Raw genomic sequence first — 24551 nt, forward strand, 5'->3', positions numbered from 1 at the left:
TGACATCCCAATCTGGTACTAAATGAATGCTCCCACTTTTCACCCTCCTTTTGTATTGGTAGTTGTCTGCCTCCTTGACTTGTCTAGCTCAGGAGTGGGCAATAAGTAGCTGGTTCGCCAGCATTAGCCTCTGACAGGCTGTCAGGGGTATTATTTACCTGTGCATCTGCAGGTGTGGACTCTCGCAGCTCTGTTGGCAGCAGTTTGCTGCTCTGAGCCAGTGAGAGCTCTAGAAAGCAGCACAGACCAGGACACTACTTCTTCTACCCAAAATAAACAGTGATTGTGTGTGTCATCTTCAGGAAACATGGAGGAGTGTCGTCCATGTTGCATCAGTCTACTCTTCTTATCCCTGTCACTCGTAGCTGACTGAGGACTGTATTAAAAAACATGGATTCAGTTGTGCGTATTAGCCGAAAACCAGGCTAACCAACTTCGTAACTCTATAAAAACAAGGGGCATTATTGGATAACATTCTCTCATCTGGAAACAACTCAAAGTGAATAAAAGCAGGTCCCTTTCTTCACAGTTGAAAAGAACTGAAATCAATGGGATATGAAGGCCTTTTATGAAGTTTGGTGCCGTGTGATGATGCTGGGCATACCCAGATGGGCATGGCAATCCAAAAGCCATGCGATGCCAAAAGAAATGGCAACAGGGAAGTCTACACTTGGGAATAAGCTTGGGTGCCTCACAGAAGGCTAGATAGAAACCTTACCTAACCCCTCAGCAGTGATTAGTGCTTTGCTTAATGTGTCTCTTTTTATTCGTTCCATTGATTATTTATCTAGTGCATTCACATTTGACCACAATCCAAAACAAAGTCTGACAATGGAAATACAATAAGTACTGTGCACTGGACAGATTGCTTCCCTCCACCCCAAAAAGTTAATTGCAATGAGATTGGCTAATCGACATAAAAAGGAGAAACGTCCACAGATCAAATATAAAAAGTCATAGAATTTCCAAGTGTGAGATTATGATTTCTCCGTGTGCACATCTGAGAGAACTATTCATTCATACTCTGAATGGGAAAAGGCAACTGAAACAGGTGGTCTATTACTGGATCCATTAAACAAGAGATTTATGCGTTACATATCCATCTTGAAGCAATTAGGCAGATCATCTTTTTCTTTTTTATGACTTCATTGAAAACTTCTGGCTATAAAGCAATTAAAAGTAAGTATCCAAGCATTTATCTATGTTATCAAAGACAACCAGCTTTCTCTTTAATCAGAAGCAAGCTGCTTCGCTTTTCCCACTTAAGACTTACAAATTTAGAGGCACATTCACAGCCGAGACAGGGACAAAATGCTGCAGTTGTCCAAGGGCTGAATGGTGAATTATGAGGTATAGACATGTTAAATCATTGTTTGCTTTCTTCTATAGAAACTGAGTCTTTTAAGCTCAATTTCAATCTCAGGCACTGCGACTGCAAACAGCAAACTGGAGTAGCTCATTCAAATCAACTTCCTGTGATAATTGACTTGGCTACATATGCAATGACCATATTTGTTACCTCCACTTTTGACTGGCATTATCACTGCAGGTGAGTAAATACATGCATTTACTGGCCACATGCAGTCTGACTGGGGCAGAAGTTTCAGCCTCTTCAAGAGGCAGACTGGCTACAAAGTTCTCCTCTGAACTTCTCCGGCATCTGCATTCATCACAGAGACTTGGAACAGAGCATATGCAATGAGAAGCTGACCCTCTGTAAATGGGCAGCATTTGAATTAATATGTCTGTTAGCAAAGACATTCTTTAATAAAGAGACCACAAGGGTTCCCTTCTTTCCATACGAGGAGGTAATGATGTTCCATGTGAGTTGACCATTTCACAAGCCATTCAGTAAAGATGTTTTACCTCTCCATATGTTAAAACTGCCCAGGTGGCTAATGCCTGGTTTGCTCATGACAGCATTTCATAGCAGTCTCACATTTGTCTGCTCACTTTCATTGCAGGTTCTCAGATTTCTTAAGAGCAGCAGCTACTGCTCAGATGTCTACAGCAACTGGCTGGGTTAGGAACACTGAGCCCCTTAGACTCTCTTTCCCTTCCAAGTGTCCTATGCATTTCTGTTGTTCATCTATGCGTTTTGCTTACAACTTTGCATCTGTGGTCTGAGTTTTGATTTGCATTAGAGAGGGGTCAAATGATTTAGTTGGAATTGGCCATTCCATCCCTTCTGAACCATCATCCGTTCAGGGAACAGAACCGAAAGCTATCTGAATTTCAAGATCATTTTGCCTAAGGCCTCCCCACAGTGGGAAAGCAGAAAAGCATCCTCATGTTAACTGTACACTCATGCACAATCTCCGCATGGGATTATTTTGGATCTTGCAGAGCGTGCGCCTCACCACCTCCAGCAGAATGCGAGCTGTCCGTAAATACAAATTTAGGGCCTACTTTTCAAATGCACATATGTACAAAAATGTGACCACATTTGCAAAACTAATTTTTGCATGTAATTCCCATTCACAGAGTACAGAAAGCAGGTCATTGGATACACAAAGGCTCTTTTGAAGATGTATCTAATTCTTTGCAAGTATTAAAGTTAACAACCTGTCATGGGCTTGTGTGCCCCGTGGTCCTACTCCCACCTCTAGAACACTGAGGCCCAATGGCCAGAGTCAGGTCGCTTGCCTTCAGGGCAGCAAGGCCTAGCATACAGAGTCAATACAAACAACACCTGCAGATGGACAGTGTGACCTAGCAGCCAGAGTCAATACCAATCACCTGTGCAGTTGGGGCAGTGTAGCCTATCACCCAGGGTCAATTGCAGTGGCTACTCTTGTAGTGTCTCCCCTTCCCTCCTCCCAGGGCCTTAATGGCAGGAGAGGGCCCATCACTGGATCAGTGGGGAATCCAACCACGGCACTCTGACTCAGTTGGGTAGGCGGTAACTGTCCCTTGCCCCCTCTCAGTCCCTTCCTACCCTGTCTCCTGAAGCTATCATCTGTGAGCTGCTGGGGTTACTGAGTTCCTCTGCAAAATAGACACTTGGAGCCATTCTGGGTTCTGGAGTCCATGGGCTTTGCAACCAGGATACCAGCAGTTCTTCAGAGGGAGCCTCTATACAAGTAACTTCCTCTCCAGACATTCCCCCTGACTGAGCTAGGTTGTTGCCTTTAATAGCCGCTCTCCAGTTGGAGCATGCCCAGCAGGGCCTTGGAAGTGTGGTCTCCTTAGCCCAACGAGCAGGATTAACCCCCTCAGTGCCAGTGCAGGGCTGGTGTGCCCTGTAACACAACTGAATATCAGAATTATCACACGTTCAAGCTTGCCCTGGCTCAGCCCTCTTTTGCAGTGGAAAGGCAGGGTTGGGGATCCTTTTAGATTCTGATAAGACCTTTATTTATAAGCACATGTGGGGGAGGAGATTCCAAGCATCATGGAGCCAATGGAGGAACCTTACATAACTTTCACCTTAGACACTAGGGAAAGAACAAGGCAGGGCCAGAATGTAATTCCCTCTGGCTATTGTGGGCTGAGGGATGTTGTAGCAGAGCGTGAGTTGAAGCAGCCTTGATGCCTGCTCTAGTTTAGCACTTCAGAATCCAGAAGGTGCAAAGTTGCATCACAGCCACTGTGGCCTTCCCTTCTGTGCTAGCACTAAGCCAGAACAGAGACTCAAGGCCAGATAGTCAATAATTTTTTATTTGGTAGTGAAATTCTGATTCAGGATTAAGTGTCTCTCAGCAGAGCTCATACTCCTTGGGAAAGAAAGAATAAAGGCAGTTTGGCTACTTTTAAAATTCCAGATGATTTTTTGGTGCTGATCTCATACAACATGGCTAGGGCAACGCCATAGCCCTACCTTGAAATAAGTTACACAATTTGCATTGCACAAATCATGTAACTTATTTTGAGGCATCTTATTTTGATCCTGATTGCAGCTAAACTGGGCCATTATAAATACTTCTTTCAGACTTCCTGGTAACCCTCGTACAATGAGAGTTAATGGGAATGAAACACCATACTTGAAACAGCCCTGGTATTTTGAGCGTGGTGTTTAGCCATGTGTTTTCTAGAAGCAATAGTGTAGCCATAGCCCATGGTTTCATTAAAAATAAGTGTTTTTAAAATAAAATCTCACAATTTTGATGTCTGATTCAATCATAAGATCCTAGGGCCGGAAAAAAACTTGAAGAGTTCATTGAGCCCAGCTCCCTGTCCAAAGTGGGATCAACCCTAACCAAATCATCCCAGTCAGGACTTTGTCAAGCAGGGACTTAAAAACCTCTAGGAATGGAGATTCCACCACCTCTCTAGGTAACGCATTCCAGTGCTTCACCACCCTCCAAGTGAACTAGTTTTTCCTAATATCCAACTAAGGATTCTCCTACTGTAACTTGAAACCATTGCTCCTTGTCCTGCCATCCGTGACTACTGAGAACGGCTTCTCTCTAGCCTTAGTATTTGTGGATGCCCAGGATTGGTGATACCACATAGTGTAAATGCAACACAGTATTGTGTGGCATGTAACTATGGTGCTAACAAAACCAGCTACAAGACAGCTTGTATCATTCACTTCAGAATTAGTGTGATAACATGGTGCATGCAGTGCAAAAAGACTTCTTGGCCTCATTCCATCCTGTAGCTTCCTGGGCAGGATGCATTTAAATGACTTTTGGAAGAACTGCAAGTTGAAAATGATGGATGAAATGAAAAATCCCTGCTCAGTGCACAGAGGAATAGGGACGGTGCTTGCCAAATCCCATCAGTACTGCTACTTGCTATTCAGGTATTCAAGATGTGACTTTGTGAGAGACAGATTCTGAAAAACCCAGTGAGGCCAAGTACCTAAAAACCAAAACCTGAACACTCTCATAGTCTTTCAATGGTTTGGTACTATTTATTAATTTTAACTTTAATTATTTGCTGTTCCAATCTGCTGAATTCCCCAGTCACTGTGTATATAAACTTGATAGGTGAACATCTGCTCTGTTGGTCACTGAGTAATGCACTTTTAGCTTAAGACTCAGTGGTTACTTCCCTGTGACCGAATGTGCTCCTTTCCAGTGACAGCTAAATAGAAAAAAAAAATCTCTTCCAGTGAGTGCTAAACCTTCTTATCTGGGAGTTAACTGAAAAACTGGAGGGAGTCAAGGACACACTGCTCAGAGTGCTGTCTAAGTGGTCTCATTGAGTATGTCTAGGCTACAGTCACACATGTGAAGTGACATACCTGAGTTAGACTTAATCCGGTCCTGAAGCAGTGATACCATGGTTGAGTTTCAGGCTCTGAATATGTTTATAGAGCCTGCACTGAAGTGCATTTAAAGCTAGCTCAGCTATATCAGCTTGAACCAAAATCACACCTACTGACTGCAGTGTAGCTGTGCCCATTGTTTCTTCAGACTCCATCTGTCTAGATCCTTCTGTTGTCTTATACTAGATTGTAAACATCTGGAGTCCTTTTGCTCTGTTTGTACAATGCCTCACATCATTGTATGGGTGCACCACTAGAACTCTGTTATAGTACTAAAACAGAAATGCTAATAAATAATATAACTCTCTAGACACTGATTAAGGACAGGTTTTCCCATCACCTCTGTGAACAGATTTCTGTGCAACAAAAATCAAACCCTGGCCAATTTAGACTGGGCTCTGTGAGTGCCTGTTTAATCATGTCCTTGGAAAATGAAAGATTCTGGTTTTGCCCCATCTATGTTAATGGACAATGAAGATTGTTTAAGCAAAATCAAAACCAAATTCTAGGTCAGATGTGCTTTAAAAACTTTTTGTTGTTATAGCAACTTCAGTTAGAGCTGTGATTTTTTTGCTATAGTTTTGTACTGGTTGAATTTGTCCAATCCAGCACCCTGGGGAACTGACCAGCACCCAATCAGAGAATTTGCCGGACCATGGGAGATCAATATTGTCTAGCAGCATTACCAACACTTCCACTGCTTACTGAGCTCTTAGAGGACATTTAGGGGTAAATTACAGCTAAATATCAGCACAGAACACTGAGAGCCAGGACTGGTGGCTGTAAACAAACTTTATGGGATTGCAGGAAACTTGGCCATAACCTTGGTAAGTGGTCATCTTGCTAACTAAAATCATGCTAGCTTATAGATGTTTCTGGACAAGAGAGTGCCAGACTACAGAGATTCCACCTTTGTGTATTATACCAACATAAAGGTGCTTTTGGCAGTATAAGTTATTTTGTTCACCTAAGAATTCTGAAGAGTCCTGGCAATACCACATTTTGGTGAGTGTGAGCTGTTTCTACATAAGGAGTCTTTTGGTAGAGCTACTTGACAAACCTTGTTTTGCCGAGGTGGGGCCTTTGGTTTGGGCTCCCATGTTATTACAGACAGGTAAATGGCAAGTGCCAATTACTGCTCCTATCAGGCTTAGAACTGCACATAACTCTTATTTTATTCCCTTTTTTCCCACGTCACAACCCTGCCTGCTGGTTTGCATCATTCACCCACTACGTCTTTTCTTTTAGACTGTGAGCTCTTTGGAGTAGGCAGTTTCACTCAGTATTTTTAATTTTTGTAGAATCTAGGGTGTTAGAAGCCATGACACCCCAATACAAATAAACAAAACAATGGCTCAAATCCACAGTCCCTTTCATCTAAAGCTCAACAATATGGTGGAGTGTTGCAGAGAAAAAGTTTAGATCCATCTCTGTTATTGTCATATCAAGACTTTTCTTACCTCCTCAGGCGGCTGAATGTTATCTGAGGTTAGGTTATACAATATGCTTTTAGCTACTCGTTCATTATTACTGAAAGGGTTTAAGTGAAGGCACAATTTGGAACTTTTATTTAGAAACTTGAAATTTCCTGAGGTGGAACAATTGGTAAAGCAAATTCTAACTTGACCAGGGGTATTAAGCTCCTAAGTCAATAGGAGCTCAGTGCAAGCAAAAGAGGGCAGAATTTAGTCCATGAATGACATGAGGCACAGTCTGCAGAAAGCAGTTGTTTTGCTCAATGCTTGTTTTAGTTAGAAATACTTGAGGAACATTTAGTTAAAAGTGGAGAATTCCTCAAAACACAGGGCTCTTGTGCAGCCTATTGAAAGGTTTTTGGACCAGTCATCCTGACCTTTTTTCAGCTGGGTGTCAGTTTTTGAATGGTGTAATCCAACTACATACTGCTGCAAAACCTCACAGTAACAGTGAGAGGAACTCTTTAGCTCCAGTACTGTTGACTAACTTGTTTCATTCCAAAAATGGCAAGGACCACCTACAGGCAAGGTCAGGTATTTAATAACCAAGAGAACATTGATTTTAATAGTTTAAGCTTCTTTCTCTTTGCTGCTTAGAAAACTCTCTTTGTTTAGAAAAATTATTAGTATTACTTTTTATGTCATTTTCCATATATGCAAATGGGAAACCAATTCTCTTCAATGGCAACTCCGGTTGATAGACAGCTTGGGTAGAATGCAGAACTTTTAAATCCTATCTCCAGCAGGAAACTGGGTGAAAGAAGCTAGCCAAGAGAGCTTTTGGTCAAACAAGATGCTATATACAGGTAAAAAATTGGCCAGCAAACCAGGCTATTCTTAGACATAACCCATTGTTAGCAGATTGGAGATTCATTAAAAGTAGGTGCTTGTGGGAACTCGTCATATTTCTGACAACACAGATGTGGCATTCTGCTGAGTGCTTGAGTTACAGAAACTCATTTTCTTTCCCAGTTACAATTGTGTTTCCTCTGATTTGATACAGGCTCTAAAATAGGTTCAATAGAGTCAGCGTCGGCTTTGAAAACTGGTGATTTCAATCAAGGGCGTAGTGAGTTTATACACATGCCAGCTGTTCCATTGCCCCATATTTAATCTCATAATCATCTATTATTGTCTGCTAAAAGTCAGATTCCTCTGTTTTCCTTATTGAAAAACAAATTCCAGAAGGCCCAGGCCTGGCATAGGCTGTTAACATCAGTGAGTATTGGAACATGAACCAGCAGGTTTTTGCTATTCTGTTTAGTGAATGTAGCAATCATGAACAAGGTCAAAGGGAGAGCCCCAGAAAGTGAACTCTCTGGTTGCACACCAAACAGATACAGCATAGATCGCAGAAGCAGAAAGTTTCCTTTGGTTCAACCATAAGCCAGAGGGATGACATCGAAATGTTCACTGGTCTATTTAAATTTGCGGTGTCCATGCTGAGATTATCATCTCACACCAGCAGTGGACATCTCTCCACTAAGAATGTTCTAGAGTTCATCACATAATCTCACAAAGCCACCAAAAGTCATGGGCTAGAGTGACTACTTGCTGCCAAACAGGCCAACTCCTGAAACTGGGTAGTAAAAAGCCTTTTACCAAGTCATTGAGACTTCTATAATCCTGCCTAGATCAAACTTTATAAACCAGGGAGAATGTAATAAAGTTGGTTGATAGTTCTCACTATGAATTAGCTATCATATTTCTAAGATGCTCATTGCCATGCTACCCACTGCATATATTTGTTCCTAAGCTCAATTTTTCTGGTAAAGAAGTGGACCATTAAAGATGGTGGGGTGGGGGGTAGTGGGTCAGTTTATCAATGGGTTGGCAAAATGTTGGCTCCCAGCCTGTCATGGTAAGCCCCTGGAATGCCTGGTCATTTTGTGCACCTGGAACATCAGCAGGCACAGAGCCCTTCGGCTCCCAGTGCCTTTGGTTTGTTAGTCCCATTCAATGGGAGCAGGAGGAAGTAGTGGTCAGCATGTCCCTCAGCCAGGGCCACCTCCTGCAGCTCCCATTGGCTGGGACTGGCATACTGCAGCCACGGTGAGCCTCACGGCCCTGTGTCTGCTCCAGATATAAAAAATGTTTGGGCATGTACCAGCAGCTTCCCTGACCATCTGGGGAAACAAAGTTTACAAACCACAGAAATACAGGCTTGGCTCATGAAAGAGTCATGATATTTTGCCATTGCGGCCCATCCACCTTGGGAGGGCGGGGGTCAGCTTATAAATGAATGGGCTAATGAACAAGTATATATGGTAAATACTTTACTGATGCCATTGTGAGTTGATGGGCTTTTGAGATGGGAGAAGTAGGTTCACAGTGTCCAGTTTTAAAATACTTTTAGAATGGTGGAAACCTTCCAAATACTTTCACAGTCATTAGGTTTCCGGGACTTTGAGTAAATCTACTTTTAGAAATTAGAGAAATGACATGTCTAAAAATGGACTTTGGTCTGTAGCACAATAAAAAATATAATATGTGTACCACAAGAAGCCAGAAAATGAAATGTACATAAATGAAGAGTATACACCATCCTTGCTATTAGAAAAGGACACTCCCTTTCTTTGTATTTACTTTTTTAGAATATTTTGAGAGGTTGTTCCCTACGGTCACAGGTCATTTATTATACGTAGGAGACTCTGTAGGGTGTCTATTACTAGATTTTTTTCAAAACATATTAAGTAGTCAGATATATTGTTAAACACTCAGCACAAACAAAGGTGTATGCATGCAGATGTATGTAAAAAACATTTGCAGGCCTATTTGAAAGCTCAAAAAATTAAGAGGTTTACATGTTATCAATGATAACTTATTGATCTTTCATCTGAAAAAGAAGCAAAAATAAAATTTGTGTGTAATGGAATATCTGCTCTTGTGCACTACATGCTATTTACCTGTGGATTTCATATGTATTTCAGGGGAAAACCATGGGGGTTTCCATGCTGCATTATATGTGAACCTTAACATGCCTGTAGAAAATTAAGGTGTTGATAAACATGAATTCATTCACAAATTCCCCTGTAATAACAGCCAGGATTTCAGACAAGAATTCAACTGGGAGAGAACAGGCAAACTGCTGGAACTTGGGATTTGTCTGCCCCTCAATTAATGCTATGAAAGGATACTCCTCCTTTATCACATACAGTGCTTACAACATAAATTTCATCCTGCGTAGCATTCACTTGGCCATATAAAATTTGCAAAAGCTAAACTACAGTCCCACAGAGAAGCTCTCAGTCAATGTTCTCTAGTAAACCTGATTCTCTAATGTGAGCTGTGTACTCTCTGCAATCTAGTCTCTAATGTGGACAAGCGCAAAAGACATTGATTGAGGCAAAAACTTTTCCAGAAATATTTGTTTGTATTTTTGAACCTTCATTTCAGCTTTGATTGTTTTTCTTTTCCCTTTTCTGCCTTTTTCCCATATAAGTGTTCTAGCAAAATTGCTTTAGTAAACATTTTTGGCAGAAAACTGAGTATTTGAAAGGAATATTGCACATCAGTCACTGAAAGGGGATTTCATATGAATCAGTCCAGTTACTTAAATTGGAAACCCAATTATAAAAGAGTTAACTTTTGTTCAGTCAAGGAACTTACACGACCAACTTCCCTAATCAAAGCAGCAACAACCCCAATTCTACACATTGAAGCCTTGCAGCAAACAACTTACAAAAAAGCTACAACTCCCTGTGTATTTAAAATAATTTTCACAAATAGATTTTCAAAATTTCTTTAATTTAAGTAAGAGCCATTTGCAACTAGAGAAAGAGATGGAATTCATAGAATAAATGTGGCTAATTATTCATCCCCCAACTATAGTCATTGGTTCTGCATAAGCGAGCTTAGGATATATGGTCTCATCACGGATAACTGAATCTTGAAAAAAGAGTCCATAAATTTTGACCCCTGGTCATTGAAGGACAGAAAATGTTTTGAGTTAGGAGAGAATTGTTTGAAGCTTGGTCAATAAAACATGTAGCACCATTTGCAAACTATGTAATTGAGTGTCTGTTAGTAATGTGTGCAATTTATTTGGCCCCTACAGCTGCTAAATTTAAATTGCTATTTACTTACGCCGTTCTGAGTGCTATGTGTAAGCCTATCAGAACAATTTGCTGTTTCATCAATAAAGTGTGTTGCTCAAAGAGTTAAGTGCCTGATCCTGCAAATGCCTGTATGAGTAAAGAAGCAGTTCTGTTTAATTTCAGGTATTACTCATGTTTGTAAATTTATTCATCTGCTTGAAAATGCTGAAACTAGCAATCTTTAATATGGTATGAAGCATAGACTGTAAAAATATGCCCACTGCAGGTTGAGCCTCACTAGTCCAGAACCCCTGGGACCTGACTGGTGCCAAACCAGAGACTTTACCAACCATGGGAGATCAACATTGTCTAGCAGCATTACCTACACTTCCACTGCTTCCTGGGCTCTTGGAAGACATTTAGGGGTAAATTAGAGCTAAATAACAGCACAGAACACTGCAAGCCAGGACTGGTGGTTGCAAACAAACTTTATGGGACCATGGGAATCTTGGCCACACCCAGGATAAGTGGACATCTGTCTGACTAACATCATGCCAGACCATGGCTGTTGCCAGACCGGAAAGTGCCCAACTAGAAAGGTTCAACCTGAACTAGACAACTGTATTTATCATGAAGTTGGTCTAATTACCTAAAAATGTGCAATAGGAAGTGCAGTGCATTCCATTGCTTTCTATTGCCTGTATTATTGATTTGCTGCCTCCACTTCTATAGTGTCTGAGCACCTAACATTCCTTTGAAGAAGTGAAATATTATCTCCATTTTGCAGATGGTGGGTGGAAGTACTAGGTAGATTAAGTGTATTGCCCAAGTTGGTGTCAGAGTGAGGAATACTACTGTTTTTGAGGAATCACATGCCAACATTGTTCCCACTAGACTAGAGGTTCTCAAAGTGTAGGTTGGGACTTTAAAGTAGGTTCTTGATGGAGTCAACAGGGATAGTGTGAGACTTGCTAGAGCCCAGAGCCAAAATCCAAGCTCCATCACCTGAGGCTGAAGTCCTATGACTTGGAGGTGCTCAAGTTACAGGACCTACACCCAAGAGAGCGAGGCACAGGTTTCAGCTTTATTTCCTCTTGGAACAGGGGCTTGGGTGGGTTCAGGCTTGAGTGCTCCCCCCCCTGGGGTTGCATAGTAATTTTTGTTGTTAGAAGGGACTCTCAGAACAATAAAGTTGGAGAACGGCTGCACTAGTCTACCATTTCTACTTCTAGTCGCCTAGGCCAAAATTCTCTTTTCTGGAGGAAATACGATATTGAACCGTCCAAATGCAATGATTTTTGCAAAGAAATGGTGGGTGAAGTAGTGTTTTCATTGCAATCAGTGCCAGTTTTTTTCTGAGCAAGGATATGTAGATACATGTGCTGGTCATTTGGACAAAGTTGCCACTGGCTTCAAAGGGAACTTTACATGACAGGTGCAAAGTCAGTCCCTTGGTGTGGGCAACCTCTATGCAGGAAAGTCACTACAGAACTGAGCAACTTATAAACTCTATTGCTTTTACTGGAACTTTTTGAAAATTATGGCCATACAGATAGGAAAGACAATGCAAGAGATCAGATTAAAGTTCTAAGGCACATCTATTGTGAATTTTGTCTTGAGAATATTTGCCTGGTATTGATGGATATTGCTCCATAAAAATAAACAGCATAAAATCATTGTGTCTGCAGAGTTGTTCCTGAAGAAGCTTATGCAAAACCCAATGAAGGGTACAAAATACTTCAGCAGAAGCAAAAAAGTAAAGAAATATGTTAATATAGTATGGGTCAACTTCTGCTCTCAGATAGGTTAGTGCAAATCTCCTGGATTTCTGTGGGCACTAACCACATATGCTAGAGAGCAGAATTTGGCCCAGGGTCCCCAAGTCAATCATAGCTGCCCCAAATATCAAGAGGCAAACTCTGTTCTGTTATCTCCAAGTATATTTGGATTAATCATACTCAAATTGATAGTCAATGCAGATTAAGCCACCCACATGGCAGAATCTGGCATGTAGTTTCTAAATGTAGCATATTGGCTTTATCACTGGGATAAGCTATTAACAATGAGCCAAATTAGCACTAAAGCATTAGCTGTAATACATGAAGTATTTAGGGAACTTTTTCTAAAGCTAAATGTCAGACAATGTGTCTCTAATATTCCCTACTGATTAGTATAAAAGCTATTGTAATAGATGCAAATCCTGCCTCCCCTTGTGCAGGCACAAATGGCCTCAGAAAACAGTGAAACTGCTTCCTTTCCGCTCAAAGTGCATAAATGCAGCTAAAGAGAGCACATTCACAGGGACTCCATACATATCACATCCTGTGGAGCACTGTTACTTAATAGCTTTCCTTCCCAGGAGTATGGAGAGTTAGGGGTACTGCAGTGTCATGGATCCACTGTCCTAAATGGCTGGATAAAGGATGTGGACTCAAAGTACCAGTGTATTTTTTCCTAGAAAACAGGTGGTGGAACTCAAGCTCCAAGCCACCCCCACCCCTGCCTCCACTTAGAGGTCCAACCTCCCCCACTGGTGGCTTAACCCCCATGAAGGGCCCGACCTGCACCCCCTAGTGGCTTAACCACCCTCTGTTAGCTTAACCTGAGCCACCTCCTGTTGGGGCCTGAGCCACCTTCCTGGGTAGCTAAACTGCCCTCCAGTGTGGCCCAAGCTGCCCCCAGGCTTCACCTCTCACTGCAGCCCCAGCCTCCCTGCTCTAAATGAATACCCTCCCATTGCCCAAAGCCAGACACTTCCAGAGCCAGGCACCCCCAGGTCCCCTCCCAGGTCCAAATCAATGCCCTGCTCCAGAACCAGGCACCCTCATCACCAGGCACCCCCAGACCCCCTCCCTGCTCCTATGGAAAAATTATACATAATCATGTCTGATAATGCACATGTACAAGCTGGCCATAGTAAGGCCTTGAGGGCAACCTTAATTCTGGTATTTCCTAATCTTTTGGTGTTTGAGTTTGCAATATTTTAATGTAGTTATTTTGGTGCATTTACGTCACATACATGCCTACCCACCCACCCACACACTTCTTGAAAAATCATTTTCTTATTTATTGTTTTAAAGTTGAGGATTTCTATTATCTTTTGTCCAGGAAACACAGTCATTTTGCATGAAGACGCTTCTCAACATCCTCAGCCTTAAAAATGAATTAAATGAAGACTTAGTCAACCAGTAACAAGGTAAACATGAGACAAAGGACAACCCTTTGCTATTGCTCTTCCATTGGCAGCTTTTTGTATAAAATTATCATCTTAGAAGAGCTCAGAAATTTAGACTAGAAAAGGGTCTAAAATAAAATTCAGGACCATGGACAGTAACTTAGCTTAGTCTTATGTTACACAGCCGTATGTGCAGGACTTTTGCTATTCTATAAAGATCTTCCCAATCAGAGTTTCAAGTAAAAAGCAGTTTTCATGATTATTTTAATCACCTTTACCCAATTCCCATATTTCTTAGTAGCTACCACAAGTTTGCATGTTTCCTTTCGCTTATTTTATGGTGCCCTTGCCTGATCTGCTTAACTCTTAATCCCAGGGGTATTTCATAGCTAAAGCTCATAGAGAAAAATAAACTTTCTAAACAGCAAGGCAGTAAAAATGAGAGTGCTCACACAGAAGTTTTTTTCCGCAATGTGACTGAAAGCAAAAATAGCTACCATGAACCCTGGCACAATAAATCCCTTATATGGAAAATGAATTAACTGAGAAATTTGCCTCTTTGAAAGTAATGCTGATCACCTTTTTCACTGAGATCAAAGCAAATGCATATTTTAAAACTAGATCATAAATAAATGATGGATTCAATTACTATACACAATGACATGCAAACATTCATTTCAAGTCCACATAATTCTCACTAAATGTCCATAAAGAGGAGATTTAACTTAAAATTCTTTGTAATGAAGACCAGGGAATTAACCACACTGGACAGCTGTCATTCTGTTTGCATGTAACATTTTCAGATTTTCATATTCTCTTGGGAATATGTAACTAAGCAGAGCTGGGTGATTTTCAGATAAATGGTTCAACAGTTTCATCAGGAGAAATGGTGAGCAGTCAACCCAAGAATCACCTATACCTTGCAGGTTAGACTGTTCACCTGGAAGCTGGATTCCAGTCCCCTGTTCACATCTGGGTTTCCCATATCCCAGGCAAGTGCCCTGATGCCTGGGATAAAGATTAGAAAGCAGGAATTGGACATGCACACAGACCTCACCCATGGGCTAATGTTTATAAAGCCTGGGCCTCACACCTACCATTTGCGGTTCCAAAGCAGACAGTCCTGACAAATTCCAAAGCATTTACCAATCTAAATTTTTTAATGATTTTGCAGTTTGCTGTCTGAACCAGCAATTATTCACCCAGCTGTAAATGTCAGCCAGTGCCCCAGCATTAGTTAAATGACTCTGGGAGTTGCTCTATTAGAACCTAGCTAGTATAGCCCCTTGGGGTCCATTATCTAGCTGGGAATAAGAGCACAGCTGTGCTTCACCCCATTTCTGAACATATCCCTCAGATGCACCATATAACAGTGTATGCAAGAGCCTACTAGGCCAGGTTTACACTTGTTGAAAACCATCTCCTGTCCCTGTGTGTTGTGGGAATTCTCTATTGTCTTGCTATAGGAAGATCATGGCTCTCTGTACTGCCTGTACAGAGCACAGTTTCTCTTGCCTGAACAACTCCTATCTCAAATTCATCCATCTGCCTAGAGTTGCTGTTGTGAGGATGATCTACAGATTCATATTCTCAGCATGTTGAGCCAGTAAACAAAGTTTCACAGGAAAGGGGTGGGGGAGATCATTTTAAAATAAAATTAGAAAAGTAATGAACCAACAGCTTGTCACAAGACTGATAGCACAGCATGCTTCATTACAGTCACTGGAGTTGCACATTCAGAAAATTACAACTGTATCATGACCTGCTTCCAAAAGCAGTGGAATTGTATTTCAACGGTCTGAATATACATGGTCGGATCTTTAAAATGTATTGACTCAGAACTGGAAGCTTTGAGGTGTACTCACAGTTTGGATTATTAAAATTACACTAGAAATTCTGTAACCTCAGAGCGAAGTAGTTGACAATGTAGGGTGAATAAGGTGTGACAAAGAAGCAGCAATATTTTGCTGCAGAAGCAACTGCCAAGTGAAGAAAGCAAGAAACTTAAATCATTATTCAAACTTTAAAAAAGTTCATTCTCAGACCCCTCCGACAGGAGCTATCACATTTTCTAGGTGAGAAACTATGTTTGACAGGAGTTACATCACTTAAGCACATGCACTCTCAAATCACGGTTAGAACAGAGGAAAGAATCTTGACTGCGAGTCATCTGCAAAAACCACAAGACCATACTTTCTCCTGAGAAATACAGGACAATATTGCCAGATTCAATAGATTTCATAGCTAGTTATTGGACATTAGGAAGAATATGTACTTGTTCAAAACCCTTTGACAAATATTCTGCCAGTTTTAACATTTAGTTTAATCTATTGAGAAACAAGTGATCCTCATTAGGAAACAAGTAAGACTATTATTAAAGGAAACTCAAGAATTTGAAGAAAAATATTTTAAAAATAATGTCACTGTGTGATAGGATTGAGTCTGCTGAATATTCCATAAGGAGACTGTGATTCATAAGTTCTTCCAAAACCCACAATGATTATGAATATTAAAATAAAAAAATCTGGGTGAAAGATGAGCAAGCAAAGCATCAATTAACTCAATCTATTGCAATTCTCTTAAGTTTTGTCTGGGGCTGAAATTATTGTCCACCTAGCAAAGTATCTTGGATAATTGAATTGTTTTGAATTATCACACTCATCCTCTGCAATCCTCTCTGGTCCTCTTGTCATCCCTTTGTCTTTCACAGTCGTTTTCCCAGCACAGGCAAACAGAGAAAACAGGTGGGTGACAATTTGTAGTTTTGCTTTTGTCTGAACTTGACAGGGCCGTTTTGATCTTTGTCAAATTCCAAAGAATGGAAAAAGGAAAAAAAACAAAAACAAAAACAAAACATTCACACTGCTTAAGAAGAACAAGGCATGCTTTGGGGCTTATTTGAACTCTGAAGTAACTTTTATCCACTGTCAATAAGAACTGTGTTAACTCACTTTCCTTTGAACCTTCTTATAGCAGAGAACACTACGAGGAGATTACTGTCGTCCACAATTAGGCCACATAAGATGCTATAAGTGGTCAGGCCACTAATTGGTCATAGTAAATCTTGTGTAGATGCTGCTTCATTAAGGATCTAGGAAATACATGACTGCTAATCTCCTGTGTCTCAAGAGAGAAGACAACTAAAGATTAGTTTGGCAACAGAAAGCTAAATTGCTTTCTCTATTAACGGGACCACATCAATGGAACAAATGTAGTTTCTTTGGTAAGTGGGAGCATTTTATACTTGCCTGACTATTTTAGCAACGTTAAGAAAGGTAAATTAACAATTTTAAACCAGCAGCTAATCTTACCCCTATCTACAACTCTCATCAGAACTCTACCTCATGTCCCACTCAAGCTCCTTGATATAGAGAAAAATATGCTCTGCTCTGAAGGTCATTAAATCCTTCTGAACCAAGTGTGAGTGTGATGGGGAAGGGAGGGAGGGGGCTGAAGCTTTGGAACCCCTCACCCATGAGAATTCTGTATTTCCAGCTCCTTTTAAATCAGGGTGGGACCAGCAGGAAGAATTCCATTATGTGCTTTAGGGCTATATTTAGGGTATTGTTATATTGTAAACATTCATCCTTGAGCATATTATGAAAGTTTAGAAACAGTAACCAAACTTATCACTGTGTCAGCAGGAGAGTGCTGCATGTAAATTTCTATATCCTAGGGGACAACTAATGGATTATACTATGGGACAAAAAATGCCAGGACTTTTATTTTCCTCTAGAGATATCCTGAAATCCTATTACTGCAACATCTCCCAGGGGCAGGAGCTTTATTTATAGCTACACTTTTTACTAGTAGAAAAAAATAGTTTCATATGGGGAACCCGTCAAAGAAATATTCTGCCAGGGTTAGATATGTAAAATGAGGTGAGGAGGAATTGAAGTTAGGAGAGAATGCAGTGGGACTTAAACTCATGTTTAAGTGCTTTGTGGAAAAGTGATGCATTAAGCACAATCCTGGGACCTAAACATTAGTCTTATATTTTCAAAATTATAGCCCTGTCACATGAGTATCAGTGCAACGCAATCTTACAACCTCGAACCAGGATTCTACTTTCTTTTGTAATTGTGTAAATCATGAGTCAGTGGTTTTGTAAACCTAAAGCCAGAGCAGTCAGGCCATACAAGACAGAAAATAACTCAAGCATCGTGAGGCTAACCACCTGTCACAACAGATACTTATTTTATAACTTAAACCACATACTTCAGTCCTCAGCAGTCTTTGCAACTCAATGTCTCAACGTTCAGAATGTTTCTAATCTGACAAGACTTCCACCAGAACTTCATTACTCACAGGAACAACACTTCCTGCAGCTAACTTCTCTCAAAAAGTTGCTCTGCAGTGCTCTTAACAAAGATTCCTCCTGTTAGAGCAAGTGTCTGTGGCTGAATCAGATTCAGACTCACTCAGGGTAGCAGGAGAAAATGCAAAATGCAGGCAAGAGAACCTAAATGTTATCTTCAAAGAACCTTTTCAATAAACATGCCCAACCACTTTCCAATGCATTCTTTCCCTTTATCTTTTAATGAAACACCATCGTGTCTTGTATTAAAATATTTGTGTCCTACTCACGGTGAACATTGACTGATCAGTGCAGGCACCAGTGAAGGCATCCATTAATCTATCAATCACACACTTAAAAGAGTGGCAACCCTGCATATTTAATACTCAGGGTGACCAATTAGCTTTGCCATTCTTTGAAGCTGCACAAACTCATTTCCTTAAACTGCTGTTGCAGTAAATTTTACCATTATAAATGAGAAGCAGCAAATTGATTTGCATGTAATAACAGTGGCAATAAACCTTTCAATTTCCCACATCTGTTAACAGAACTGATATTTAGGCTGTTTTATTCCCAGAAGGGGACTTACCCAGCTGGACATCTATAACACTTGGCTGGTTCTCCATAGGGAACAATGGCTTTGGAGGTTTGTCGGTGAGCAAAGCTGGGAAATGAGAAAAAATAATGGAAAAAGTTAGACAAATTACAACTAGAAGAAAATTGTGTTATGCAGAAGCTACTAAGTATTTGCAGATTTGATGGCACGCAAACACTTATTACAAAATGTTGCTGCTTTGACCGTTATTCTGTGGATTAGCTGCCCATTGACTCAGGGAAATCAGTTATGTTTTAAAATACAATACAATAAGTTGACTCCTTGTTGGGGGTGGGACCTCTTCTTTTTGTTATACAATAAGAAATTGAACAGAACACATTTCCTTAGAGTGTTTTAGGTCTTGAGTCTGTAAGTCTGATCAGCAGCTAAGGGCAGTCGGCTCTCAGTGCCACCTGGACTGCTAAGTATTGGAGGAGTAGCCGTGTTAGTCTGGATCTGTAACAGCAACAAAGGGTCCTGTGGCACCTTACAGACTAACAGAAAAGTTTTGAGCATGAGCATCTGATGAAGTGAGTCTGTGCTCACGAAAGCTCATGCTCAAAACTTTTCTGTTTGTCTATAAGGTGCCACAGGACCCTTCGTTGCTGTTACCTGGACTGCTGTGCTGCCCACACCCCTGAATCCATCACAGCCACATGCAGCTAGAGGAAAATTGCCTTGACATTCTAAAGGACTCCAGAGATCTCTTCAGTGAGACCACTCGCTGCATGTAACCAACTGGATTGCTCTTAGATGTATAAGTGAGCATGTCTAAGGCCTGGTCTAGGGCATAATTTGTAAGGAAGAGATGCCAAGAAGCAAGCAATTTTTTGCATTAATAACTGAAGCAGCAAGCCCATAGGTGCCAGGGCTATAAACTCCTAAGACTAAAGTGCCAGGCATAAATTACGTGTGTACCTTGCTCAGGGGTATGAAAATATTCTACACCCTTGACTCATGGAACTCCACTTATCAGTGTGTAGATGCAATGATATCTGTGGAAAAGAATGCTTCTGCCAACGTAGTTACTGTTGTTTGTGGAGGTGGTGTTCCTACACAGCAGCATTTCTTAAATGTTTTGAGACCACCAAACACTAAACTATTATATTTTTATGAGGAATGCTTTCAACCCTAACCCAGAACAAAAACAAAACAAAACAAAACAAAAAAAAACAAACAGCAATATATACAGCAAAAACGAAATGAAGTAATTTAATCAGGTATCATAGCAATGAAGAAGTAGCATTGTATCAGGTTTTAATAACAGAAAGTATAAACCCTCAAGCTGGCTCCACACTAGAGAGTTCTGTCAACAAATCTATGGAGCCTCTGCACTACAAATGCATCCTGTCAAGAATCTGTCGAAACAATGCAGCAGTTTTCCCGTCAGAGTTTTGTCTTGACCGTACAAGGCATAGAGCCTCTGTTGCCAGATTCTGTCAATGAAAAATTTGTGTAGACACTCCAGAGAGGGCTGTCAACAGAGCGGGCTTCCGGCTCACCAAGCAGCTATGTTGGCAGAGCTTCTGATTGGCTGTTCTGTTGATAGAGGGCTGGGCAGTCTGGCCACTCTGTTGACAGAGGGTGTTGAAAAGGCTTATTGGGAGGAAAGAGAAGGAAGCAATTGCTAAAGGAATAGGAAGAACACAACAGACCTCTGGGTGAAGAAGGTTCAGCTGAGGTCATTAGCTTCTGAAAACAATAATAATTTTAGGAGAACCCTAGCAAAAACACTGTTATCCAGGAGGAATGGTTCTCCACTCACTTCCAGAGCAACCTGTTGGCCTACGCCTGAAAATCAGGAGTACCCAAGCATATTCAGTGTCAAAATAATTGAGGCATTATTGCCAGACTGAGTGAGAAGCTATGACTCTATAAAGACCTGTTCCAGTGCCTTCAGTACAAGCCTTGTGGGTGTGATTTTGCCATTTTCCGAGCACTTGCAGAACTGAGGCCTAGGTGCAGAGTGTGACTCATTTCTCAATCTACATTTCATTCTGCCCTCAGGAAAAAAAAAAACCAGACTAAACTGACATTTATTAGCATATGTTGACTGATTTATATAGGTGACCTCAGAATGTAATCCATTGGGCCATTTACATTGCTGGTATTGATCCACTGAAATCCACGGACTTGCACCATGGTTAAATCTGCTCCCTTACATTTTGAGAACAGTCTTACTAGTTGTCCCCATTGTGTCTGTTATCCTCACTTAGTTTCCGTGTAGGTTTAATAAAATAAAATATAAAATAAAATATAGTGGAAAGCTGGCACTTAAATGTTACAAGTGTGTACACAACTGAAGATCTAGTCTCATTTTAAGGGACCACCATCCACTTATATATTTGACCTTTGAAAATTGCTTTTAGCATTTTTCAAGCAAAAATCTCCCCAGCTGCAAGGAATTCTCATCTAAAGCTTCTGATGTCTGCTTCTGACGTAAGTCATAAACAATGCTTCTTCATTTGGATATACCACACTTTACGAGTGAATTTCTAATGCCCTCAGCAGCTCTGTAGAAGAAAGCTGCCTTCCATTTCTGGCATTTCTTAAAGGGGAAATAAAACAAAAAATGAGGGCACTTATTAAACCATGCCATTAATGAACCACTGAGAGTTTTCTGCTTTCTCATAATTCTTTCTACAGTTCCCATTTACCCACTTTATGTAAACTAACTAAATGCACAGTAAACATATTTCCTATTATTAAACACGCTGTTATTCAATTTACTCCTATTCGTCTGTCAAAAAGTATGAAGCTAACCCTCAATAATTGTCTCTGGATGTTGGGGGGAAAGCACAGCCTCTCTCTTCTTAACCCCCCAATGAATGTCACATGCCCCTGGGTTGCCCACGGCAACATCAGTTATGGTAAAGCCATTGCAATGAACATAGTATAATTTCCAGATGCAAACATTTATAGGGCCATATGGTTCTCCTTTAGTGAGTTGCTATATCTGGTAAGACAGCACACAAATTAAGGGGCTCATCTACCTTTACCTGACATTCTGAAATTCCATCCTCAGAATAAGACAGAATTATTTTCCATGAAATTGTTTATGCAAATATAGGTTTTGCAAAATATAATGGGCAATGAAGATGAGGGTTAAATAGAGGGTCCTTTCTGCAAGGCACAATCAAATCACCGTTGACATTACCCCAGCATAGCTTAAAATCACAGGTGCCAGATGTCAAGCCCTGGAAGCAATTTCTTTACCCACAGGCACCTGGTAATGTGTCTGTCTCCCCTCCGATTTTGGTGGACAGGCCCAATGCTGTTCAGGAAGTATTTTGGAGTGCTGTTTCCTCCTATATTTATTTTCACTCATGTTTGATAGCAACACCTGGATTTTAAATAATAAACTCAGGTATGATTTCCATGGCATATGACGCAGGATCTTTAGAAGACTGAATGTCTCTTGCCCAAATCTGCACATAGCTGTATCTTTTTGCATTGCTTGCAAAAACCTTTCATGAGGTGATCTTTCTGAGGGGCTCATGTTAGTTTTTATTTCTTCTTTCCTCGTCTTTATGCAAGCAACTCTTAGGCTTTTTAATTATGGCCACAAAAATGTCACCAGAGACACTCCACAGTCAATCACTGAAAGCACTAGACAAACAAGCAGGAGATTTGGACTTTGCTCCTGGCTCGGCAAATGACTGAGCCTTGGCAAGTCATTGTGCTTATCAAATGTGGATGAATATGTTTTGCCAGCTGAATTTGTGTTTGGGGGAAAAGGGGAGTCTGATGATTAAGGCACTGGGCTGGGATACAAAAGATCTGAGTTCTATTCCCAGCTTTGCCTCAGACTTCTGTACAAACCACGAGTAAACAGCTTACAGCAAAGTCCTGACCCCATTGAAGTCAATGACAAAACTCTTGCTGATTATAATAGAGCTAGGATTTCACCCTGAATCTTCCACTGTCTCCCCTCCCATCTGTAGAAAGGAAATAACTGGCTGTCTTGTATTTAGATTGTAAGCTTTCTTGGGCAGGCACTTTGTAGGTTATTTCCTGTGCCTGTGCAATGGAGGCTTGATCTCAGCTGGGGCCACTTGCTTCTTCTGTAATATAAATCAAAAGTAATAACTGTGGAGATAGGTTAATTTCATTATTGTTTGTAAAGCAGGACTGTGATAGGGTGGACTCGGCCCCAAAGCTCCCCTGAGGTCCTGCCCAGTAAACCATAGAGAAGCCCTCTAGGGGAGGCCAGAGTGTTCGCAGGAGGAAGTGGCCAATCAGGGGCCAGGAAGACCCTACAAAAGATGCTGCAGAAGGAGTGCCAGCTCAGTGCCACTGGAGATCTCAAGGAGAGAAAACCAGAGGATGACTGGCTGCCTAAAGGAGCAGCACCAATGTGGAAATCTCCGAGTGGAGAACTGGTGAGAGACTGTGGACTATCAGTAGACACTGCTGGAAGATGAGAGAGCCCTGAGATAAAGACAAAGACAAATGTTAGCCCTGGAGACACCATTCTGTGTCTGAGGCGTGGCGGACAGACTTGGAGGGACACTGCAAAGGGCACCAAGATGGGCCCCTGTTAGGTGTGTACCTGGATGGGATTTTTTTTTTATTCACACACAGTGTGACTCAGCCAGAGGGCTGAGTAAACAAAGAGACTTTGAACTGAGGCAGTGCAGACACACACTCAACCAGATGGAGGCACTTGTGGAAGGTGAGTGCCACTCCATTACAACGACACTCAGATGGGAAGGGCTAAAATGGGATTTGGAAATTTTGGATTAGTATTTCACTGGATGCAGGTGAACAGCTGGAGAGAAGGTACAGAGTATGGGATCCTTTTAATACTCCATTTGATTTATAGGCAGTCACAACCCTTTTCATCATACTACTATTTTTTTTACAACCGGGGTCATAAAAACCATAATCCCTGGTGGCTCATTCTTTCATCCATATTGAGTGGGATTTATTTTCTCAGTATCATACTATTCAGAGACTGTAAAAGTGACATCTACTCAAAGTCAATCAGAGTAACACAGATCTGCTGCAACAAGATGATTCAACCTGATGCAAGCGACTTCTCTCATCACATACTTGTTCTCAAATACATTTCTACCATGAGGGAGGGATTGTGCTTCAAGAAAAGGAGACAGGCAAATTTCAGGAGAGGCCTATTAACTGGAACCACATGGTTCACAGTGAGAAGAAATGTGGAGCAATGATTGGAGGAGGCCTTTCAGGAAATTGTGACCTTAGGAGTTTGAGACACATTATAGGTTCCAAGTGTACAATGGGACTTTGTGATGGGGAAATTCCCTTTTGTATTAATACTGATATTGATTTACTAAGCTCCAATAACTGGTTTTTTTTTCTCTCTTTTCAAAAGCAAGTACACAAAACATTTCCTAGGCAGGCTGGCTCTGGAATAAATAGACTGAATCCACATATCTCAGAGCAGGCCCTGTGTCAACCTTCCAGGAAATTATAAAGCACTGTTTAGATCAGCAAGGGAGGCACTTTTCACAATATCTTTACTGGAAGTGTTTAATTTCCCTATTAAGTTAGTGTGGAATCTATTCAATTATGTAGCATTTCCTCCATAAGTGCTAATATAAGATATCACTTATACAGAACCATAAGCATGCATGTATAATAGGCAACTCTGTTGAATGAATAGCATTTCTCCTGCCTGCAAGAGCTTACATTACACTCATCCTTACATGTCTGTTCTCTGAATTGAAGTCTTCTGCTCTTAGCCATTCTTTCCTAAACCCTGATATATTTAATCTGCCATAG

General features: G+C 41.0%; 1 protein-coding gene across 1 annotated transcript in view; it reads right to left on the reverse strand.

Moving 5' to 3' along the window:
• Positions 1–24551, reverse strand: part of IL1RAPL2 (interleukin 1 receptor accessory protein like 2) — a 579631-nt gene that overhangs the window by 155467 nt on the left and 399613 nt on the right. The window contains exon 6 of the mRNA XM_075007869.1: positions 18789–18863. Within this exon, the coding sequence (XP_074863970.1) occupies positions 18789–18863 (75 nt within the window). The remainder of the gene's footprint in view (positions 1–18788; positions 18864–24551) is intronic.

The sequence above is a fragment of the Carettochelys insculpta genome, chromosome 13 (genome assembly GCF_033958435.1).
Source record: "Carettochelys insculpta isolate YL-2023 chromosome 13, ASM3395843v1, whole genome shotgun sequence".
NCBI classification, from domain to species: Eukaryota; Metazoa; Chordata; order Testudines; family Carettochelyidae; genus Carettochelys; species Carettochelys insculpta.